The 21,284-nt window shown below is 38.2% G+C and overlaps 1 protein-coding gene and 1 long non-coding RNA gene across 4 annotated transcripts in view; one reads left to right on the plus strand and one right to left on the minus strand.

Annotated features, from left to right (window-relative positions):
• The window catches only part of GRAMD2B (GRAM domain containing 2B), a 43,996-nt gene extending 35,976 nt beyond the window's left edge, over positions 1–8,020 (minus strand). Inside the window, exon 1 of one of the 2 annotated variants that reach the window (XM_021380681.1) lies at positions 7,801–8,020. In XM_021380681.1, the coding sequence (XP_021236356.1) occupies positions 7,801–7,919 (119 nt within the window). In that variant the 5' untranslated portion in view covers positions 7,920–8,020. The remainder of the gene's footprint in view (positions 1–7,800) is intronic. The other variant, XM_021380684.1, reaches the window with a different exon arrangement.
• On the plus strand, positions 15,824–19,658 carry LOC110390101. Of its 2 annotated transcripts, none has more exons than XR_002433542.1 (3): positions 15,824–16,282; positions 17,415–17,557; positions 18,469–19,658. It is a non-coding gene; the product is annotated as an uncharacterized LOC110390101 (long non-coding RNA). The 2 variants fall into 2 exon arrangements; XR_002433543.1 differs by having other exon boundaries at positions 17,418–17,557.

Below are 21,284 nucleotides of genomic sequence, written 5' to 3' on the forward strand. Positions count from 1 at the left end.
ATGGCTCTAACTTGTTCTTTTTGGAGGGTTTGAAAAAGAAACTGTGGCCAAGCTTTGTCAAAATGTGCATGGTGCAGCAACTCCAGAACAAAACAATGCATTCCAGAGTGATAAGATTCTGAATAACAGGATTCTGAATGTGTTATATTAAACTATCAAATATGCTGCTGTTCATGTGGGTGGAATATGCTCAAGAACTTTGTTTTTATTTAGTAAGGTGCAATGAATCTTACATATGCAAAAAATTGCAAAGGATCTTTTACTGTTCAGTTCCAATTACTTGTGTTTAATACAGTAAAGCAAGAATGTTGAGACAAAGCTGTCACCAACAGAGACCCAGTGTTTTGTGAAAATCTGAAGTGCATTCTTCTAGTTATTGAAGTGCAGACTAAGCAGAAAAAGATAAACTAGTGTATTAAAATTACTGATTACTATTTAATATTTGTAGTACTGGTGATGCTATGTACTCAAAAAATAACACATTCCTGCCCTGAAGAGTCTACATTAAAGGGTCAAACACAGCAAACAACAAATGATTAAAAAAGTAGAGATGAAGTAGTAGGAAAAACTGTTATTGTAAAAAAATAATTTAAGATACATACAAAATCACTGAGGAACAAAATTACAAAATACTGGCCAGATCACCATTCACTATCCCAGTTGCAATGTCCAATCTTTTGGCTTGCCTGGTCCACACTGTATAGAGAGAAATTGTCTTGGGCTGCACATACATAGGTTGCTCTAAGTGTAATGCCTTTTATTTATGTCCGTGGAAATGAAAATAGATACAAAGAGCACAGTTTGATAGAGCAAATTCTCAGGTACAAAACACTATTTTTTCCACATAGTCCACACCACTAGCTACACATTTTCACATTTACACATTTCAGCCATGAAAAAGAGCCTCCATGCCATGCTGGTAAAAATCTGCACCAGTGGAGTTGACCCACTGTCAGTGTCACCGCTGCTGAAATGCCCAACCCACTGCCTCACTGAGCTCACATCCACTGTTAGGTCTCCATAACTGTTCAGCAAGCATTGAGGAATGTCAATGGATGCCATTTTTTCTACATGGAGGAATTCAGCGACACACCTTTATTTATCTGATACTTCCATATCTCTATTTATCTGATGTATCTGACACTTCCATGTCAGACACTATTTTGCCAGGCTGACCCTCTGTTGTTGTACAGCACCAAAATGTAACAGAATATTGATGGGAAGCTTTACCCTCTACTGCCATACCACCAGCACCCTCTTCTAATAGCATGGTCCAGTATAATAAAATAGGAGGCATTACTTTCAGGGCAGCCCTCATAAATAATGTAATATAATTAATGTATACATGTAACAAAAATTATTTTAATGTTAAATACTTTTAATTAAAAAGAAAAGAAGGCAACAAACCCATAAAACTAGTGGGATATATGACCTTGTTTTTGTGAAACTAATGCATTGGTCTGGTTCTATGGCTGTGGCTCCAGTTCCTAAGTGAGTTCTCAGAGTGTTCATCAGATATTTATGATGAAATTTTACTCTTCCATGAAAACAGTTGTTCACGAATGTACATACTGCCAAAAAGTGATGACACGAATAAGGTGTGACTGTGAAGTGAGGGATAGCTTTCTCATGTCAAAGTCCAGTAAAGAAACATGATCAACTTTTTGATTGCAATTCTTTACATTCCATTTAAGAATTCAGAGGTAATGTATTTACACTGATAGAAAATAAAGCCACACATAATAAACCAAGTTTGTGAATAGTGGAAGGGTGCTAGTGCCAGACCACAGTGAGTTGTGCAGTTCTGTGAAGAGTGAAAAGCTCTTTTGACCACCTGATCTCTGCTCCCTGCCTTGATTAATATTTTAGCAATTTGTTCATTTTTAGAAGTGTGAGATTGCTTTATAGAGACCTAAACCAGATGACAGGTTTCCCCTTATCTTTTTGTAAGAATTGTATCTACTTTTCAATTCCTTTTGTTGTCAAAAGGATCCTTATGCAGTGGTTGTATTACCCCTTAGATAGGGAGGTAGATGGGTAAGGCATGTAAAGTAGACTGGATTCATAGCTAGATGGAGGATTTATCTCCACAAACTGTGAGGAGTGCTGAGGCTGTTCCTTATGGCTGAGTACTGAAACGAATGCAACAGACTACACAGCAATAATGCATTGGAGAACCCAGAAAGAGAAGCAGAGATATTCCCTCACAAAATTTATGCAGTGTTAATAACATGGTGTCAGCCTTCCTCACAGTGAATGTGTAACACATTGTACGTGTACTTTATCAACACAATTTCTTCCACTTTGATATCAATGCCCTTCACACAACATATTGTGTAAAGTCACAGAAGATACACTGCATCCTTACACAATGCATCAGTACACCATCATGGAGGTGGCTCTTCCCCATTTAGCAGCCTGGACTGGCCCCAGGCATGCACCCATCGCTCAGCAACAACCACACATCAGTGTGTGATAGTACTGCCTATAATCAGGATACGGGGATGATGCAGTGCAGTGCTAAATAAATTCATGGCAAATATGCATTCTGATATGCATTCTGATACATTGCCTAAACACAGTCCTGTAAACAGGAAAAAAATATTCAGTCCTGCTTTCTGTTTTGACAAAGGAATTTGAAAATTAGCTTCAAGACTGCTAATATATATATCTATACAGTATACTTGTGACTCCTTTTTCAGTCAACATAAATACCTTTCCTGTGAACTTTCAAACTGAATGCACTGAATTGCAGTCAGGTATTGAACTCAAGATTTGATCATGTGTCTTTACCAAACCTTTATAAGGCTTCTCTTAGAGGAGAATGCTATCCCTCACTTCACAATCACACCTTATTTGTGTCATCACTTTTTGGCAGCATATACATTTGTGAACAACTCTTTTCAAGGATGAAGTACAGGAAGAGTAAAATTTCATCAAAAGTCTCTACTGAACACCTTGAGAACTTACTTTGAATTGCAATCACTTCTGTTAAATGAGACATTGATGTATTAGTTTAAAAAAACCAAGCTCATATATCCCACTAGTTTTATGTTTGTTGCTCTTCCAAAGTTTTAGTAAAAGAACATACATTTTTGAAAAAGGTTTTATTACTTATATGTATTAACTATGTTATATGTTTTATAAGCAACTCAGGACAATTCCTCTTTATCCAATGCAGCCAAGGCAAGCAAAAATGCTGGTCACCCAAGCCATGCTCTAGGTCCTTCATGTAGGCATTGTTAGAATGCTGTGATGCCTAGATCTTGTCATTTATACTGGAAGTATCAAACCTCATGGCAGCAAAATTTGTGTTTATTTTTTCTTTTTTTTTTCTTTTTTCTTCATTTATAACCAGCATTTAACGCATTGCTCAGCTAAGCAGGAAGAGCTAAGTGAATGGTATCTGACATGCAAGTGTGGATGAAGTAAAGTTGTGTCATTGTATTCCCCTATGCATTAAAAATGGTATCCAGTGAATTTCATAGATGTTTGGTGAGCATTTATGGAGATCAAACAATGGATGTGAGCACAGTGAGGCAGTGGGTGATGCCTTTCAGCAGTGGTGACAGCTACCATGATCACTTCCACTGGTGCAGATTTGTGCCAGCACGGCATGGAGGCTCTTTTTCATGGCTGGTGAAAATGCATAGCTCATGGTGGTGACTATGGTAAAAAATAAGTGTTTTATAGGCAAGAATTTGCTCTATCAAGTAGCGTTATTGTGCTCTTTGTATCTGTTGTAGTTTCCATGGACTTAAATAGGAGGCATTGCTGCCTCCTGAATGTCATCTGAGTGTCTCTGTGCTTAGATTATGTGGACAAAATTTTCAATCCAAGTGAACCAAACAGTTTTTGATCTAAGGGATCAAACAGTTTACGTGTCTAGTGAATAATCTGCTTACATGTATACAATTGAACCCTACATGTTGTAAAGATGTATACACAGATACCTCCTTGAAGGGATGAAGATGCAATTACAGATTCATCTTACATCTAAATTTGATGATCATTCTGTGAAGAAAAACTTTCAGTCATCTGCCAGTCTCTAAAAAGCAACAGTCTACTATGTTAAGTATGTAAGAAAGTGAATGCTAGTGCAGACTCTTTGAGAATAAATAAATCCTTCAAAAGAAATTATTGCCAGACTTTCCAGGAGCTTAGGAAGGTATTGATCTCACTCCGGAGACAGGAAGCTTAGGGAGAGGGATACAAGAGAACAAGATGACATGAAAGAATTCATGATGATATGGGCCCTTTTGCAGTCTCCATCACAGAGGTTTGTGAAGAAGGAGCTGTTTTCCTGAGCTGGGTCTTTTTGTCTGAATCAGAACCAGAGTTATATTATTCCGGGAAAAATAATTAGCTATGTATGTTCTGCAAAGATAGGTTATGCTGAGTGATCACCAAATTCCAGACACAAGACATTGAATGGTAACCAGCGTTACAGGTGCTCATGATTAAGCTATAAAGAAAATACACATTTTAGAAAGTGGTAGGTAAGTACTTACCTCTAACTTTATTGCTTAAGCCTGCTTGAACTAAGCCTCAACCTTATAGCAGTGCTCTGGGCATGCTTCTGTGGTATACAATTTGAATGTAGCAGAGATTTCCTTTAAAAAAATCACATTTTTATCTAAAAATGTCAAAGAGAAAATCGGAATATATGGATCCTTACTGCTGTCTAAATGAAAACCTAACTCCAATGAAACAGTCTTTATATTTTATGTTACAAGCTGTTAAACATTTTTTTCTTTTATTCTGCTGTAGGCAAAATATTAATGCCCAATCATAGCTGGAAAAAAGAAGCACAGTATTTAATTGATTTAATAAGACAGCAAATCAGGAGCAACGTTGAGGACGCTTTTGACATCCATTTCCATGACTGTGCTTTTAGAAATCTTAGCTCCACCACGCAATACTTTTTTTTCTTATTTTTCCATTTTGCCGCTCAACAATGCTCACAGAACTTTTGGTCTGTAGTTCTGATACAAATTCATCAAAAAATCACATTTCCTTGTGTTCAATGTATTTTTTTTTTTTTCAGGGTCATTCTGAAGATTGGTCAGCACCACAAGACCTGAAGTTTTTTAAAAATTCAGAAGATCTGAATTCAGGATATTGGCCTGCACTACAGAGATGGATTCCAATGGTTGAGATTTTTTTAAGTATTATTTATTTATTTTTTGGCCAATGTTTTGTCCTGGAATACCGGAAAATCTTTTGTTCTGATGTCAGAGCAACTCAATAGATTTGCAGTGATAAAATGCTTCATACATGTGTCCAAATCTCTGAGCTATTATGCATAGGTGACACCTCAGCTACAGCGTCTTAATTTTCTTCTGAAATCAGTTCCTCTCAGTGTCAGGAATAACATGCTGCCATGGTGATGAACTGTGAGCTCCTGTCTGAAATGTTAATAACTGCCTGAATTCTGGCTAATTCCTTTTCATCTGCATGATGCCAATTACAGTGAGGTGCAAAGAGAACTGTTTACAAACTTAGGTATATAGTCAGTTTGGGGCCTCAGGCAAGAATAGTTAGGACGAACAGGAGCAGTCATTAATACAGAAAATTGTCTCTGTGGAGATGTCTTTATGGGAAACTTCCTCTCAGAAAGTAGGATTGTACTGAAAACAGCAACTGAAAACACATTTTTTTTTTTCAAAGAGTAGTTTTCCTGATATTTCATGTGCCCCATCTTGGAAAAACAAATCATGACTGTGACAAGCACATGAAATGCAAGTTCAGTGAGAGCTCTGCACAGCTGTTGAACTCACAGTGTGCAATCATATATGTTTCTTATTAGATTGTCTCATATTTACAGCCTGCTATTCCATGTATCAGAAATAGTGTTGCCAGTAGGAGTAGGGAAGTCATTGTCCCTCTGTACTCAGCTCTGGTGAGGCCGCACTTTGAGTACTGTGTCCAGTTTTGGGCCCCTCACTGCAAGAAAGACATTGAGGCCCTGGAGCGTGTTCAGAGGAGGGCGACGAAGCTGGTGAGGGGTCTGGAGCACAGGCCTTATGAGGAGCGGCTGAGGGAGATGGGATTGTTCAGTCTGGAGAAGAGGAGGCTCAGGGGAGACCTCATCGCTCTCTATAACTACCTGAAGGGAGGTTGTAGTGAGCTGGGGATCAACCTCTTCTCTCTTGTAACTAGTGACAGGACGAGGGGGAATGGCCTCAAGTTTTGCCAGGGGAGATTCAGGCTGGACGTTAGGAAACACTACTTTTCTGAAAGAATGGTCATGCACTGGAATGAGCTGCCCAGGGAGGTGGTTGAATCACCGTCCCTGGAGGTGTTCAAGAAACATTTAGATATAGCGTTGAGAGACCTGGTTTAGTGGGGTTATTGGTGGTAGGTGGATGGTCAGACTAGATGATCTTGTAGGTCTTTTCCAACCTAGGTAATTCTATGATTCTATGTTTGCTACCGTTGGAAGTATAGTTTCACACAGGGTTTTGTGATCATAATGATTCCCTCTTACTGAAGCAGCAACTGAATAAACTGGATTTCTAGAAGGTTTTACTCCTGCCGCTTTCTACTTGGCAGACAGGTAGATTATTGAGAAACAGAAGTAGAAGGACTCTGCTCTTTTTATGGATTCATCACATTGCTATCAGAGCGCATATAACTTTTTATGTGCCTGTTATGTAATGGTAAATAAAAAGTGGGTAAATGTCTGCTTGGTGATCCATGCTACAGAGAGGAAAGAGTGCAAACTTCTTATTGCCTAAATTGCAAGCAGTTAAACATCACCAACTTGTGTTGAACTCTCCTTCCAGCACTGTATGTACTTATGTTTGATCCTTAATTGCAAGATGAATCTACAGAGACATATGAATAGCCATGAGGATGTTATTTCAAAAAGCAGGCTTTAAGTAATTACTTCTAGGTAGGGAGCCCTCAAGATGTCCAATTAAAGCTTTGAATTTCTGGTTACTCATTCTTTGTCCAGACTGATGGAGATCTAAGTTGGAAGGAAAGACATACAGGTAGACTCTTAAAATGCTGTCAAAACATATCCCAAGATGAAAAAATGAGGCCAGACTTATTTATACTTGTTACCCAATTAGTAATATGAGCTGTCACCTTGCTACAAAGAAATATAATTTAATCACACAGACAATATATAGAGCTTATCCCTCCAAATCACAAAGATATGTGCTTGTAATTCTTTGACACTGCATTTCCTCATTTATCTATGCTGTCTAAAATGTGCATGATTTGTCCAGAAATCTTCCTTACAGTGCACCTGTAAGCCCACCATTGAGCAAGTCCACACTTTCAAAGAAAAGAGATTTTGTCTTGAAATTTTTTTGTGATTGTTCTATCATAAAACCCTATGGCACTGTCAGCTTACATGACCTATAGGTCAAAACACACATGAAAACGTCTTCTCAAGTTCTGTGTTCTAACCTAGTTTAAATTTGTTTTATACAGAGATCTATTCAAATATAAGAGATAGCATTTGATGATCCTGCAGAAGTCATTTTAAGACTTGAGTATATTTGTGTACTGTGCACATTCATAGCCCGGCATCAGTGTAACAATTACACAAAGAGAAAACAGCACCCTTCTGTCCTTTCTTACAAATCTCCCATTTACACTCACTATTACTCTCCTTTTTCCAGTGCAATCAGTAATGCCAAGTTATGTGATCATCTCTGCATGTGTTGCCTTCAAAAATGAAGTGGTATTTTCACCGTTGTGTTTGTCTCAGTGCCCTCCTGTGCTGCTGCACTCTCTGTCCCTGCATCAAATATGTATAGAGTACTTAAAAACCTCTGAATTTACCTTACAAATACTGATCCAGAACTCTCTGTAGGGCTGGCTGGAGGGTTGTTGTTCGACCTTCGGAAGCTGCTCTGACTTTCAGAAAGGGAATAATCCAGAGAACTCCCTTTTCTTGTCATTTTAATGGAGCTAACTGCAGAGTTAAGTAATTTCTGGTTGGCCTGTACTGATCCTTCAAATGCACAGCCTTTCACTGCTGTGGGAAATGCGTTCCTGGTCTGATTGCAGCTCTGGCTGGTTTTTAAAATCAGTTAATAAGTAACAAATTCATGTGACATCATAATCTAGTTTTCTCTTTTATCTGGAGCACTTCATGAGTTTACTTTGTAATAAATCTAATCAATTCTGGGTGTAGCGTATCAGCATTAATAGCAATAAACTGTTTTGATGAATAAATAAAAAGAATGTAAAGCAACTCCTGATTCAAACGATGGCCCATTGACAGGCTTTTACCAGAAGTTTTAACGTCGTCTCAGAAATTCTGCTTTGTAAACTATCTTCCTGTCTCTAATTATCCAAGTTTGAACAATGTCGTAGTATATCTTTCAGAAGTGACTATATCCACCTGTTCTGACATGTCAAAATTACTGGACTGCACTTCTGCAGTAGTTTATTTTTGCAAATGCCTGCATGTAGCTGCCATAAAATAAAGTCAACGCTGTTAATCTTAAACACAGATAAGTTTTTAAACCTCAATGCACCAAACACCTACTGGACAAAACCAGCTTGCTCAATTTTTTTTTTGAATTGGCAAACATTAACTGCAAATTTACATGGATTGCTGTTTGTTGAAGGTGATTAAAAATGATAAGGTTAGTCAAGGAAACAATAAGCAAGGTATAATATTGAGTTAACATCCCAAGGACTCCAGAACTTCTGCTAATCTTCGTTTCAGATCTACATGGTAATAAGCATTTGTCATGAGGCTGAACAAACATGTGGAATGCAGGTCTCTGTGTTCTCAGCCCTCTCTTTCTTTTCTCAGCATCTATAAACAAATGGTGAAGCAATATGTTTGCATTTGGAACGTTCTCTTGTTTTACTGGTAAGCTAAGGAAGTCTTGTCAAACTGCAATGTCTATCTGGGTATTTCTCTCTCTCTCTCTTTCCATTATTAAACACTGCAGGCTTTTTTTTTTTTTAATATAATAATGATCACAAGATAAAATTGAAGCAAATCATAATGAAATCTCCAAGAGGCAGAAACAAGAGGAACAGTAACTCTTAAAACACAGAAATAGCTTTAGAGTCAAGAAGCACACATAAACATGAAACAGCCATCTTCTCCAAAGCGATAATTCCAAACAAATGATCTTTTTTCTTGAAAGAAAAAAGGAAAAGAGAAGAATGAAATACATACTCTTGATCCTTTTAAATGTCTTCTGTGAGATGGAACAAATCAAGCCACTTGTATTTAGAAGCAGTGATCAAGCTGCTTAAAATTTTCCTGAATTAAAATTTCAGAATAACCACCTCTTTCAGTAGCTCTGCTGTATGTATTTGGCTCCTGCTATGTGGGCCTTTTTGCTATTCTGGTTCTATTTGATGCTGCTTGATTACAGATTGCAGACACATGGCTGGTGAGCCATGCAGTATTTCTCTACCCTATTCCTACTCTATACATCAGGTGTTATAATCTTCAACAAATACATCAGAGAAAAACTGTTTTCCTCCTCTAGTCACAAGGAGAATTAACCTTGGCTCTGCTGTTTTGTTGACATCCTCCCACTTGTGATAACAAATCCTTGTTCTTTTTAAAGAAACAAACATCATTATAACTGATTAGAAAACCAAAATGACTTAGTGAACTTGTAAATCATTGGTGCGAAATATTTATCTTTGAAAATGAGCTATTTATATGCAAAAGTGTAATGAAAACCTTTCATAAAAATTCAGAAAGAGAACTGTGCTCCCTCTGGACATTAAAGAGTAAGTACATAAAAAGTGCAATTGATTTTTTTCTATGAATGGATAACTGCAGGATACTTTTTCAGCAAGGAACAACTGTGGCATTATTTCCTTTCCTTGAAACTTATGCATCCATGCTGCTGTTCTCAGAACAAATAAGTTCTCTTACTGAGCACCCTGACTCAAAATGCTGCTTTCTGTCATATGCTGTCACAGGTTAGGTGTGTGTTTTCCAGCCTTCAATAACATGGTCACATTGAATATGCTTATAGAATCACAGAATAGTAGCATGGCTTGGCTGGGAAAAAACATTAAAGGCCATTCAGTTCCAACCCCCTGCCATGACACCGTCATGCTGCCCATGGCGACATCCAACCTAGCCTTGAACACCTTCAAGGATGGGTTATCCACAGCTTCTCTGGGCAGTTCAAGATCCACACCATCTCTTCTGTAAACAATTTTCTCCCATGCTTGTACTGAAGGGCTTCCAGGTTTCCCCATGCTGGTGCTATTTCAACTAGATCAAGTGCTTGGCTGCTGAGTTGAATGTTCCTGTGGCTACACTGCTGGTATTATCTGACTACACAAACTTTGTTGCAGAAACACTGGCATTATGTGCAGCTATAAGAGCTGAGACAAATTTGTGGGATAGCATGCTCCACCTTGCAGCAGATGATTTTTTAAGAGGGCTCACATTATGGAATCATAGAATGGTTTGGGTTAGAAGGGACCTTTGAGATCATCTAGTTCCAACCCCCTGCTATGGGCAGGGACACCTGCCTCTAGACCAGGTTGCTCACAGCCCCATCCAGCCTGGCCTTGAATGCTTCCAGTGGGAGGGCATCCACAGCCTTACTGGGCAAAATGTGTGGGTATTTGCAGCAGAAGCAAAGGTGTGTCACTGAATTCCTCCATGCAGAAAAAAATTGCACCCAGTGACATTTGTTGATGCTTAGTGAGCCTTTATGGAGACCAATGGATGTCAGCACAGCGAGGGGATGGGTAGTGCCTTTCAGCAGTGGAAGCAGTGGCTGTGAGTCACCTCCACTGGCGCAGATTTTTATGAGTGTGGCACGCAGGATCTTGCTCATTGCTGCCAAAAAATATATAGCTAATGGTGGTGACTATGTTGAAAAATAGTGTTTTGTAGCTGAGAATTTGCTCTATCGAGTAGTGCTATTTTACTCTTTGTATCTGTTGTAGTTTCCATGGATTTAAATAGGACGCATTATTTTTGGAGTGACCTACATATATAGGTGTGTGGCAGAGACAGTACTTTGTTCAGCTGTTTCTTTCAGATCTCTTAGAGTAGTTAATGGACACCAGTTTTGTCAGTATATCTTTCCTTGTTCTGTTGCAAGGGATCAGGTGCAGGGAGAAGTTGATACTCCTGATGGTGTAGCTATCTGCTGTGCACTGACTTCTTCTCAGAGAACCGTTCATCATGTTCTCAAGAAATTGGTAGCTCAGTGGTATGCAAACATGAATACATATTCTGATTTTTTACTTGGTGGCCCATATCACAAAAACAGGTTTCCCCCCTTTATTTATTGTTTTTCTTCCTCAAATCTACTTTCTTTTTCAACCTCCTACTTGGGCAAACATATGCATATTTTCCTCAATTATTGAACTATACCCTTTAATTCTGACCTTTGCCACTGACACTCAGTTATTGCTCACCTACTAGACCATACATTGTGGAGTCTAGAGCTGTTGCAATTGCTTCTGATAGGTAGACAGGAAAAAAAATAAGTCACTCGTGTCCTTGAACCATGTACAATTTTATTCTGCCTGCACAGACACCACTGAAAGGTTACAATTTCAGCTAAGAAATTTACAGTTCTCTTTTATTTTCTATCCTCGTGATGCTGGGAATTTTTTTCAGGGCAAGTTAATCCAGAAAAGAAATGGTGGTTTATTTTTACTTCGTTAGTTTCCAAACAATTTCTTCTGGTTAAAGATGTACCATGAAATATATGAGCAACTATAATTCTATTACATTTATTACAAGTCAATATATGATGATGAAATAATCTCATGTTGTCAGATAGGAAGGAAAAAAGTGGCAAATTTTGGGTATTATATATAACTGAGAATTTTGCTTATGGTGAGAAAGAGATAGATAACTTATAAACTGCCTAAAAACTACAGGTTAAAGTGATGATAAAATAAGACTTTATTAAACAAGCAAACAAAAAGAGATGTCTGAAACTCCATTCTGAAGAAAACATTCAATTTTATTAACATCCAAGAATAAATTAGATTGAGAAACCAGCTGCTGTAAGCATGGCAGGATATCATACTAGTGATTCAAGATAGTAGTGAATGCTTTTATGTACAATTTTAAGACAGCTTATGTCTTGGCTGGAGCGTAGCAACAAAATGTTATAGATTTTACAATAAAGAGCAGAGGAACTGATGAGAAGGTGTTTCATCAGCTTGTCCTGAATCTCAGAACTTACAGGCCCTTAGTGTGGAATAACCTTATGCATAATTAGTCTGTTTTGATCCCTAGAATAATGGGGGTTGGAGGGAGGGTGCACAGACCCACATTTATCAAATGGCCTTGTCCTTGGCCAAAGCTGTACAAAGGCTAGTCATCTTTCCCTGATTTTTACATTAAAAATTGCACCTTTCTTTTTCTTCTTTCTACGGTAACTGTGAGGATTACAGCCTGCAGTAAAATGCTGCTGAGAATGAGAAGAGGCTTTATCTCACCGGTCTGGTGACTGCTGAGGTGAAATGACATAAGTTCAGGTTGAAATGTTGAAAATTTCAGCCCACCCATAGGATTGTCATCATATCTAAGGTATAAGCATGGTTTGTGCTGGCTGTCTTCCATTTAGACTCTGCTTTATAAAATACTGCAATTTGTAAATGAGGTACTTACTGGTCTGCACAGTGTGCAATGCTGTCACCAGCTGTGCACGGGCACCCTCTTTTGAAGCCCATGTGACTGAACTTATTAGTGAATAAAATATCAAAATTCCAGCAGTTTTTATCCAGTGTAGCAGCACCAGGATGATGCATGAGCCAATAATAACACATGAGACAAATAATGAGGTAACAGCTGTTAATATAGCTGTCAGAAAAACAGAAACAAGGTCATAGCGGGAATGAAACTCCATCAAGGCCAGATCAAGAATGTCAGTACAGCAAATTGTTAAAACGTGACAAGAATTTGAGGCATTTTGTAGAACTCCCCTGAGGAGAACAAAAGCTTTACCTATTTCATCAGGCTTGTAGTCAGATCATTGTCAGATATTCCTGTGCTGCAACAGTGAACCTAATAGGAGGAATGGAAAAAACTCAACTAATTGGAAATTTCCTACAGTCGGAACAAATCCTGGATTTGATTGCTTTGATTTTCTCAGAAAATGATTAGGCCAGACCATGAGAAAAATAAATATTTAGGAAACATACAGAAAATTTAAACATCATTTCTGTTCTTTAACAGAAAGATGGCAACATACTACTCTGATGCCTAGCAGTCCTGTCTTAATATGAGCCCCACTTTTAAATTCCCATGCAACCTCTACTGTGTATTTTTATTATGCCTAACACAAGCATAAGAAAGAATCAAGGAGATTGATTTAATCTTATATGATTGTATGGTAGACTGTTTCTTAAATGTGAAATAAAATATGTCTGAAAAACAAAACAATGATTTTCCACTTGACTGTCTTTTCAGAAATAAATTACAGTCCCTGCATGTGAAGATCTATTTTAATCTGCTTTCTTTCCCTGTACAATTTTGTTAAAGGCAACACTTTTTTTTTTTCTTTTTCTAAGCTATGATAATTAGAAGAAGACTTACTGGAGCAAAGAGGAAGTAAGATTGAGGTGTGGCTGTTTTCCCTTGAAGATTATATTATATTTAGCAATGTACAGGATTTAAATTACAGAAGCCCATTGTCTTTCCTTCTTGAGGACAAAGATAACTTTAGAAAGTGTATTGTTCTGAAGCAAACTATCTCAGAAGCAAACATTGTATGGAATACAGGATTTTTGTATTGTTTTGTTTTGAGCAGACTGCATATCAAGACCTCTGGGGCCACTTCCATTCCATTATGTGGGGAAGGCTGCACTGTGTCAGCAGAGAGTGCTGCTGGAGGGAGCCTGTGTAGGGGCTGGAGAGCACCACGTTGTTGGCAGAGCCCCCTGGCCAGTAGCTCAGTTTGTGTGAGGGTGTAGGCTGTAGCACTGGTGAGATGTTTACCAGCTGTGCCTAAATTTTCTTTTTTCTCACTCTCTCTCTTTTTTTTTTTCAGCATAATGGCAAGAATTTCTGTAACACCTGGCCATGAAAACTGATTGTTATCCAGTATTTATCACCCAGAAGAATTTACCTTATTTTGGCTACTTGTGATGAAGATGGAATTGTGCAGCGATAGGTTATAGCAATAGTGCCTCATTAGTCAAAAATACCTCTGTGGATGTTCTAATGAGAAGCTTAAAACATTGTACAAACACAAGCTAATGAAGTTAACACCACATTTGAGAGCTGAATAACAGTACACCTGTTGTTACAATTACACTAAGTGAAACCTGAAGATGCGAAGGTATTTGTAGAAGGCTAAGGGAACTTGGCTGATTTTATCTAGTCTCTGTTACCAATTAATGCTGAGTGTTTGAAAAGCCTGTTCAAACTGCAGATATCTCTCACCTAAGTAAGGTGGGGAGGGTTGTTAAAATTTCTTCTCTTCAGTTTATCCAACAGTACACACAGTTATTCTATATATGGAAAAATACCTACTGTAGTGAATAAAATACTTAAGCTATCTAGTAAGCTAATAGCATAAGAAATGCTACATGCTACAAGCAGCCTATTTCCTTAAAAGTGTGGTTTAAGTTTACTATTTTATACAAGAGTTTTAAATTGTGATAGTAACTTTACACATGTAAGTTTTCCTCAGCAGATTGCTTTCTGCTTTCAGAAAGCACTAGATTTGTTCTTCACCTAACATTGTCCTGCTTTCAGATGGTACACAGTTGTTTTTCTTCGTCATGTCTGGTATGATGCTGTGTCTCGGCTTTAGGAAAAACAAGAACAATGCTGATAACACATTGATGTTTTAGCTGCTGCTGAACAGTGCTGTACAGAGCCAAGGACATTCCAGTTTTCTCAACTTCTTATACTGTCCTGCCAGAGGGAGTCCTGAGGGTACAAGGAGCTGGGAGGAGAACGAACCAGTACAGCTGACCTGAATTTGCCAAAGGGATATTCCATATCATATTACACCATATGACATCAAAAACTGTTATACTGCAGGGAGCTGGCCAGGTTGGGGGCAGCTGCTGCTCAGGGGCTGGGTGGGCATTGGTTGGCTGGTGGTGAGAAGTTGCTTTGTGCATTACTTGTTTTGTAAATACATCCATATTATTATCATTACTGTTATTTCTGTCTTCTTTTCTGTATCAGTAAGTAGTTTTTATCTCAGCCTACAGATTCCGCTTTTGTTTTTCTTATTCTCTCCCCCATCCCACTAGACTAGAGGGAAGGGACCAAAAGGCTTCGTGGAGTTTAGCTGCTTACCATATTAAACCACGGCACACACGTTCAATCTAACTCTCGGGTTTATCTTTGCTTTTGAGCTTTCTGCTAGAAACATGTAAGTCTAATGGGGTCCAATGGGATTCAGCCTTGGGCACTTGAATTGCTGGCTGATATCACCACAAGACCACTGTATTGTTTTGCAGCAGTCTTGGGAATCTGGAGAGGTCCCAGTAGACTGGAAGCTGTTTAACTAATTTAATCTCCTTTTTTTTTGACACTGTTACCCACCTAGTTAACAAAGAAAAGGCAACTGATGCAATCCTCTTGGATTTCAGAAGAATTTTCAATACTATTTCTCACAGTACCTTTCTGGACAAAATGTCCAGCCTACAGCTAGACAAAAAAACACAATGTAATGGGTGAATAATTGGCTGATTGTTCAGGCTCAAAGGGTTATAGTAAAGGGGGTTATATCAGGCTGGCAACCAGTCACTAATGGGATTTTCTGCAAGGCTCCGTTCTAGGGCCAGTTCTCCACAATGTATTATTCACTGATGACTTTGACACTAGACTTGAAGGTATACTGAATAAATTTGTGCAGAACATGAAATTGGGAAGAGCTGTTAAGAGAGGCCTTGGAGAGAGACCTTGAAAAATTGGAGAGCTGGGCAATCATCATCAACATGAAGTTTAACAAGAGCAGGTGCCAGACTCTGCACCACGAGCAGGGCAGCCATGGATATAGGTACAGACTGGAGGATATGAGGAGCAGCTGACTGGTTTGTACAGCCCAGAGAGAAGGAGGCTGGGGGAAGGCCTCATGGCAGCTGCAGCTCCTCACAGGGAGCGAAGGGGCAGCGCTGAGCTTTGCTCTCTCTGACAGCGACAGGGCCCGAGGGAACTGCATGGGGCTGTATCAGGGGAGGGCTGGGTGTTAGGAAGAGGTTCTTCACCAGAAGGCAGTGGGCACGGTACAGGCTCCCCAGGGCAGGGGTCGAGGCCCCAGGTTGCCAGAGTTCAAGGAGCGTTTTGACAGTGCTCTCAGACATGGGGTATTTTGGGTCATCCTGTGTGGAGGTAAGAGTAGGATTTGATCCTTTTGGGTCCCTTCCAACTTTGGGTATTTTATGATTCTATTAAGTAGGAAAAATACATAGTAATCTGCTAATCTGCATCTTCACTGGGCATCTGCAGTTGCTGTCTTGAATTCTCTAACTTTATGTAGACCTTCAGCAATAAGGAGCCTATTTTCTAAATTCTATTGAAAGCAAAGCTGATTAAATCTCCACTGTTCTCTTGTTCTGACTCTTCTCTGCTGCTTTATTGGCTTAGAATTTTTCACAGTTTTCTCCCCATCACCCTTCAGAAAAATTTTCCTACAGTTTACCCATTATACCTCATAATAACATCTGTGTGTAACTTTCTTTTTTTTTTCTGGACAAAATTACTAATGAGCATTTACAGTTTTTTTTTTTTTTTTTTTTTTTTTTTTTCCCGTGAAAATACTATCTTTTCATTTTTTCTTGTGTTTTCTCCATCTGGCCAAGACATCATCTGCCCTTTCTGATTAGTGACTTTTTTGTCTCCTAGTATTCCCTCAAGAATTATGGTCAGACATAGACTATTAATTCGAAGTAAAGACAAAATGCAACAGGCTGTCTTGAAAAAAAAAAAAAGTTTGTCCAGTGGAGTTGTGACATTTATCAGTGTATACATTGACAGGAAAAAAAAAAGTCAAGTTCTGTTACCTACTATATAATTTGTTTTTTTTTTTTACTTACAGTGAAAGTTAGTATTTTCTGCTTAAATTATTTTCAAATATCAGCTGTTTCTTTGAGTTAATAAAACTAAGCATGCTTCCTAATGGTATAATTTGAGATTTGATAGAATAATAGAAATTATCACTAGAATAGTCTATGGAATTAATTATTTTAGGGAACGACAGTTAAAAATGCACTTAAAAAACCCTTGACTTCCTAACTGTAGGGCAAAGTTTTATTTTCTTATCTCATTTTCTCAAGTAAAGATGCGATTCAACCACAATCGCAGAGGTAATCAGGTGACAGCTGACAAAATTTTCCTCTGGAGCTTCATCCTCTTTTCTTAGAAGTAAAAATAAAAATAATAAAATAGTAAAACCAAAAATGATCTCCTCACACCCTTAGCGAATACTTTTCCAATTTCTTAGTGTTTTTTTTTTTTTTTTCAGCAGAAACCCAAAGTTCCCGAATTTCTGATAGAACAGCACCACCTGGCGGATCCCGGCGTGGAGGGGGCTGGCGAGGGGCGTTCTGTTTTAGCTGCTGCATCTCTCTCATTACCATAGATGGCAGCTAATAACGATGAATAACTGTAGGTTCCGAGTCAGCTTGGAATAGTACTGATTTTTTTTTTTTTTTTGTTACTGCTTGGGAGAATTTAGCATAATTACTATTTCATTTATTGTTTTAGAACTATTACGTTGACATTTCAGTTAAAAAGCATCCTCTACAAATATTGTCCATATGACAATGCGCTGACCTGGGAGGAGCTCTTTGATTATTGCTACAGTGCACTTAACAAAAGCTACTCTAGCTCTTCAGCGATGATCTGAGCAATTTATTTTCCAGCATGATCACTCCTTCTGATGTTCATAAAATGAAGTTTAACTACAGTTTGTTTTTGCAAGAGGATAAATTAAAGCTATTTTAAGACATCGAGCTAAGTATGCTGGAACAAATGAGGAAGCTGTGATCTGAAAGGATGTAGTAAATTCTTGCCATGGCTTATTTGCTATTTTTAATGAAAAATGACATAACATAAGACATTTATAAATTGAAGTCAAATATATTTTCTCTATGGAAGAATGCATGCTGCCTTTAATTCAGCAGTGTCTGCACTCTGACTTTTTTTCATTTTTACACCTAAGATTATTGAATAATAGAGTTGGATTTGTCCACATGACAAATAAGTACTAGTGAGGTCCTACTGTCTCAGCCATGGCTCATCTGTGATGTGGATGTTTGTGATTTGTTAATTGTAAGGGAAGATATAAAAGTTATTGTGAATAAATCAAGCACTGAAGAGTGACTGTGGTGAATAACAGCAAGCTTTTATGAATTAATGTCATGAGCCTTCAAGAAAAGAAGAGAAAAAGGGGGGATGGTCTGCAGGGGGTGTGTGTAGTTCTGAGAAAGCTAGTTAGCAGCACAGCTGCTGAGTCTGTGCTCTGCATTAGCTTAATCAGCTTGCAACATCTAGCATCTTTTTTCTTTTCTCCACAGACCTCTGGGAGGATATTTCTCAGCATCCAATTGACATGCAAGAGCCTCAAAATATCAGATCTTTGGTATATTAAATCATACATCTGAAATAAATTATGGAGAATGATAAATAACAGATCCTCATTTGATCTGATTGTGAAATGTAGAAGTTGAATGTGACCTAAAAATGATAGGGAAAAAATATTATCAAAGGAGGTTTAGCTCTGGAATATACATGTAATTCATATTTTGTCTGCTCTTTGGAATAAATAAACAGCAAATGTCTCTGCATGTTGCATATGGATAGCTATGTATACATGTATATTCTAGAGTTAAACCTCCTTTATTAATACTTTTAAGTACAAGCCCTGAGGGCTTGGGAAACAGTAGTACACGAGCTGTAAGAAGGAGTGAATGTGCCAGAGCTCTATTACTTCATAAGCACTAAATTTCCTTCGTTATTTGCATGGTTCTGGGACCAAATATCACTGTAGACAGAGTAAATGTATCTTGGAGTTATTCTTTTGATTGCATCTGGAGCAAGAGACTTGAAGCTGCAAAAAACTCTGCCAAATATTTTCCTAATCTTGTTCATGTATGTTTTTTCATTATTCTTGTAGGTTTCTTTCTCTGAGTTTTTTTCACAGGTTGCATTGGAAAGAATAATGTGTTGGGAGAACAGTACTTAGAAACATGCTTAAAAAATTGAGACAATTTTTTCCACTGAGCAAGTGATGTACTGATGAGGAAAAACATACATGGATGCCAAAGAATTATAATAGCAATGTGAAACAGTAAAATGGAGCGCTTTCCAGCCCTGTCTATCTGCATACTGGTATCTATCTTCTGTGATGGGAAAAGAAGCTCTAAAAAAGCTTATTTGGAGCCTTTTTCTTTTAAACTCTCTAGCTGATGAAATGTTATATCTGTCTGATATTCATAGTTTGCTTTGGGAATTAACTTGATCTGTAGAATTGTGTTAGGGATATAAGTAATCTGTTCTGTTTGTCATACACTTAAAGGGCAATCTGGAATTTCTGGGTTGTTCACTGTGTAAACTTTAATAACAAATTCATTTTCTGGCTGAGGTTTTCTGGAATAAATTGAAAAAAAAAAAAAAGAATATCTCTCGAAAGTGTGCACAGCACCTACTTTGACAGTTTGTTACAAGTCCCTGGGGAAAAAGAAATATTCAGATGACATATCAAATAAACCTGGACGGCTTTAATTATTTTAAGTGGTTTTTTTTTTGGTTGTTGTTTCTTTGTTTTGTTTTGGCTTTTTTTTCTTCAATTTTTATTTTTGTCTGAGCTAGACACAGCTAGCACAGGAACACTTTGACAGAATGATTTCAGTTTACAGCAGCTTGAAATCCTGTTGCAGTTTAGCATAATATTTGGTGCCTTTAAATTCTTTTATTGAGGAAAGTAGTTCTTCAGATACTTCTAGTTGAGAATCACATCTCATCCCCTGCATCTATTTGGCTGTTATGATAACAACTGGATAAGCTGGTACACTCTAAGAAAGACTCAAGGGTGTTTGATTTCATATGTTCTTGATTTTATTATACAAAGCCCCTGTGCACAGGAAAGCAGAAGAGTGTCAGCACTTTTCCTCAGCAACAAACACCACTAGCAAGAGAGGACTTCAGATTTGGTAATGCTTCCCGTGTTACTTATTGAAAGGATATTATTCTAATAAATGCAAAACTCTTCCCTCGGCTAGCTGTCCACCAAAATGCAGGCATTTGCTTCCTATTAGAAAATTGGTCTTTCTTCTCATTCCAACCCAAGGAAAATAATCCAAAGTCTGCTGGTGGTGATATGTGATCTCTAAGGCCTGCCATAAAGCCAGGTAAAGGTAGCTGAACATACCTGTGTTTATTTCTTCTCAGAGGAGCTTCAGTTGGATGTTAAACTCATGATGCTTTGTTCTCCTCCCAGGGTTCAGGCTGCCCAGTGTATAAAAGTGAAAGAGATTATTGATGAAATGTGCAAAGATTGCAGCCACCTGCATTACTTTTACTGAAGATACACAGTGAAGGTTGCATTGGTCCTGTGTTGCCTTTTGGAGGGTGCAACACCAGAATGCATGACTACCACATGCACCTTCAGCTTTTGTTATTAACAACTGGTTCAGTCTCTGTATCTCTGTTTAGTTTCCTTTGAGGAACATTTTTGCTCTTGCTGCATTTCTCAGACCAATTATCTTTGCAGAGGATAGCTTCAAATGACATCCTAAACATACAAAAACCAAACAAGCAATGATGGATTGAGAACTATTTGGTGCTTCTTTTACACAGGAGTGGAAAATGTCAAACAAAATAAAACTAAAACTTAAGTCTGACATATGAACAGACAGCGATTGCATCAGAATCTTTTAAATAGTCTCTGCATTTTATAGGCAATGACATCAGCTCAGTCTCTAGGTGCAATGCCAGGATCTCTCTAAATGACACAGTCACTGTTACTCTCAGCTGTTAAGCCTATGAGGGCACAGAGCAAGGCTGAGCAGATCATTTGGGTAACTGGGTGCAGCTAATGTTCATTGAGATGAAAACTAGAGGAGTAACACCCATGTGAAGCAACTTCTGGATACTGCTAAGGAACTGGTTTACCTGGCTCTTTCACTGTTACAGCCTGAAAGCAGTGAGAGCTCTTTGTCACAATATAAATGTGGTCCATGGCAGAAGACAGAAGCAGAATCAATTAGTACATGGAATGTAGGCCTTTTTGTCACCTGGGGTTATTTGTCTTTGTCCACCTTTCCTGCATTTTGACCCATTGTGAAGATCTTGGAGCTGTCACTAGGCTGAGAAGCTGGTTGTTGATAATGAT

This window comes from Numida meleagris, chromosome Z, assembly GCF_002078875.1.
Source record: "Numida meleagris isolate 19003 breed g44 Domestic line chromosome Z, NumMel1.0, whole genome shotgun sequence".
In the NCBI taxonomy this organism is placed as follows: Eukaryota; Metazoa; Chordata; class Aves; order Galliformes; family Numididae; genus Numida; species Numida meleagris.